This window comes from Plodia interpunctella, chromosome 4, assembly GCF_027563975.2.
Source record: "Plodia interpunctella isolate USDA-ARS_2022_Savannah chromosome 4, ilPloInte3.2, whole genome shotgun sequence".
Lineage (NCBI taxonomy): Eukaryota > Metazoa > Arthropoda > Insecta > Lepidoptera > Pyralidae > Plodia > Plodia interpunctella.
Genome location: NC_071297.1, coordinates 11,722,289 through 11,725,696, shown reverse-complemented (window position 1 = coordinate 11,725,696; position 3,408 = coordinate 11,722,289). Strand labels below are relative to the sequence as shown.

Below are 3,408 nucleotides of genomic sequence, written 5' to 3'. Positions count from 1 at the left end.
CTAAACTTCTAAACTGACTGTCCTGAGAGATGATGTCAAAAACGTCAATTTTTTTTTAATCTCTATTCATTTATGCAAAGGACACAATAAGCGCGGCCGCTCACATTCGGCCCCAATCCGGAATACGAATAAGGAAACATGAATGCTTTTCTTTCGTGCTTCTTTCATACAAAATCGGGCTCTTCTATGTACAAAATATCGATAACGCAATAAATACAAAACGGCAAATTAGATTAGGGTCTAACATTGGGCGCACGGTGAAGGTTAGGTATGTATATTAGCACACTGTCCCGTTTCTTCTAGTCTTTTTTCTTTCTCATATGAGCAAAACAAAGTTCTGAATGGTCTAGTTTTGTTTACAGTCTCTCTCATATTCTTCTTCCTCAGCTGCTAGGCGTCGTCGGCACAGCATAAAATTTTATCTAGTGAGCCCTGAGTCCAGTTTCTCTGTCTACGATCTGTATAGTACGGAACATAGAAGGGGCCTGCTCGTGGATACGAAAGAAATATATTTTTGTGTAAAACTTGATGTTTGTGACCTTTAGAGTCAGTAGATACGATGCGCTTAGGTATGCGGACAATATCGATATTTGACCTCATAATTAATTAAATCCGCCGTCGTTGATTGAGTTGTCGAAACAGGAATCCGAATGACATGTGCTGCCACAAGTGTTCCACACCACATGTGTCCATCTAATTAAGTATGTGCCTGCCTCCTTACAGATATAAGAACAATGTAATGTTCTTATATACAGATATAAGGCAGGGTACAGACCCTGCTTCGCAATTTTTGTTACTACCTATTTGCCCCTGTGTAGAGCTGTTGAAAATCCATGGTTGAACTACTGACAATGACGTATTAATGAATCGATTGACATTGACAGTTTTTCTGCCGCGGTAGCACCGCTACAAATTAGAGCTTACCTACTCCGCATACGCTTGCTTGCTTCCTTCATTCATTTCATTCCTCATTCACATCCATCGTTTTTTGACGAGCGCAGAGTGTAAAAACAAAGATTCTATAAAAGCCGGCAGTGACTCCCAATTTCTGACTAATATTTCTAATATAACAATAACACAAAACTTTTAAAATGGTTGTCATCGATCCTGGGACATGGGAGCTGGAAGACACCATGAGAATTATGATTGCATCCGATATTCATTTGGGACATTTGGAAAATGATGCTGTTCGCGACGATGAAAGCTTCACAGCATTTGAGGAAGTTTTGTCCCTCGCTGTGGAGTATGACGTAGATCTGATACTTCTTGGCGGCGACTTATTCGACCACGCAAAGCCGTCTCCTAACTCCATGTACAAGTGCACTCAACTCATTCGCAAGTACTGTTTGGGCGATAAACAAATCGCAATAGAACTACTCTCAAATCAACTTGAGAACTTCTCTCGCGTCGTCAACTATGAGGATCCTAATCTTAATGTGTCTTATCCTATTTTATCCATCCATGGTAACCATGATGACCCAGTGGGTCAAGGTAGTATCAGTTCTTTAGATATTTTGTCCATCACCGGTTTGGTTAATTATTTTGGCAAGTGGACAGACTATACTCAGGTGCGTATCTCTCCAGTTCTCATGCAAAAAGGTTGCACAAAATTAGCCTTGTATGGCCTCAGTCATCTTAAGGATCAGCGACTTTCACGGCTCTTTGCAGAAAAGAAAGTGGAAATGGAACGTCCAGATGATGGTGATGATTGGTTCAATTTACTGACTCTGCACCAGAATAGAGCAGATAGAGGGCCTAATAATTATATTAGAGAGGATGTTCTCCCCAATTTTCTAGACATGGTTATATGGGGACATGAACATGATTGTCAGTTGTTTCCTGTTAAAGAAAATAAGAGAGAACATGAAGGTTTCATTGTGGTGCAACCCGGCAGCACAGTAGCTACATCGCTGGCGACTGGAGAGGCTCTCCCAAAACACTGTGCTTTGCTGCAGATTCACAAACATGACTACATATTGACACCAATACAATTAAAAACTGTACGCCCATTCATATTCAAAACAATCATACTATCTGAAGAAAATTTGGGAGAAGAGGAAGTCAATGAAAATGATAAAGTTCAGGAATTCTTGAAAGGAAAAGTTAATGAAGCTATTGAAGAAGCCCAGCGTCTTCTAAGTGGGCATGCCAAGCAGCCCACCATGCCTTTGGTCAGACTTAGTGTATTTTTTGAAAGGGACTCTCAAGATTTTAACAGAGTGAGATTCGGGCAAAACTTCAATGGGTTAGTTGCAAATCCCAATGATGTACTCATAATGAAAAGGGAAAAGAAGATTCGGGATCGAAAAGATAAGCCTCCCGTGAATGACGACGAAACGATGAGTAGCGCAGCCGTGAACGCCGTGGACATAGAGTCGCTGTTGCAGGACTACTTCCACACGCTGCCGGCCGAGCGGCGCCTGACCGTGCTGTCCGTGCGCGCCGTGACGGACGCCGTACGCGACTTCACGCTCAAACACGACGAGGATATCTTCCGACGCGTGTTCGACGCGCACAAGCGGCGTTGCGTGGCCGCGCTGCACGCCGCCGGCGCGGAGACCGTCGAAGACGTCGAAACGCAGCTCAAAGTCAGCAAGAAGGAGCTGGACGACGCCGACGCGGACGCGCTCAGCGTGCTCATCGACACGAGCCGGCCGGTGCCCAAGCCGGCCAAGCCCATCGTGCGGCTCTCCAACACCACCACCAGCCCCGTGGTCAACAAGCGCGGCGGCGGCGTCGTGGTGCTGTCCAGCGACGACGACGAGCCCGTGGCGGAGATGGCGACGCGGGCGCGGGGCGGGCGCGGCGGGCGGGGCTCGCGCGGCGGCCGCGGCGGGCGCGGGCGGGGCTCCCCCCGCGGCGCGCGCGCGCGCGAGCCGGAGCCGGAGCCCGAGCCGCTGCCGGAGCGCCGCACGCCGCGCCGCGCCGCTCAGAAAACCAATAACTGGCTGCAGAGCATCGCGCAGTCCCATCGTCGCATAGATATTGATGATTCTGATTAAATAATTCCAGTAGAATGTTAAGTCGCAATAAAAGTGTATGTCTAAGTAAAATAATAGAATTGGTTTTGAAATTATATTCCCTTTCCGTATGTACAATTTGATCTTATTATTTCCACCTAGGCACGTCGTCCATCATGTGGAATTATTCTAGAAATTCTCCCTTAGTCTGCTTAGGAATAATATTAGGTGATGTAGGCGACGGGAAAGATTAATTTGAAAGCAGATAATTTATATACAATCCTAGTTGCTATTTAATTGTAGCGTCTCGGGAGCGGTCAGCAGTATAATCGTGAAAGCGGAACAGATTGACTATAACATTTATAATATTAGTACATGGAAGTATGGATTAATAATATACTAAAGCAGGTTGTAGCAAAATTTAATCGATTTTTTTTTAACAAATTTA

At 45.4% G+C, this 3,408-nt stretch overlaps 1 protein-coding gene across 1 annotated transcript; it reads left to right on the top strand.

Annotated features, from left to right (window-relative positions):
- The first annotated feature begins 914 nt into the window (after nucleotides 1-914).
- Nucleotides 915-3,076, top strand: mre11 (meiotic recombination 11). The gene has a single exon (XM_053744530.2). The coding sequence runs from the start codon at nucleotides 1,092-1,094 to the stop codon at nucleotides 3,000-3,002; it is 1,911 nt and encodes a 636-aa protein (XP_053600505.1). The 5' UTR covers nucleotides 915-1,091; the 3' UTR covers nucleotides 3,003-3,076.
- Nucleotides 3,077-3,408: the final 332 nt, after the last annotated feature.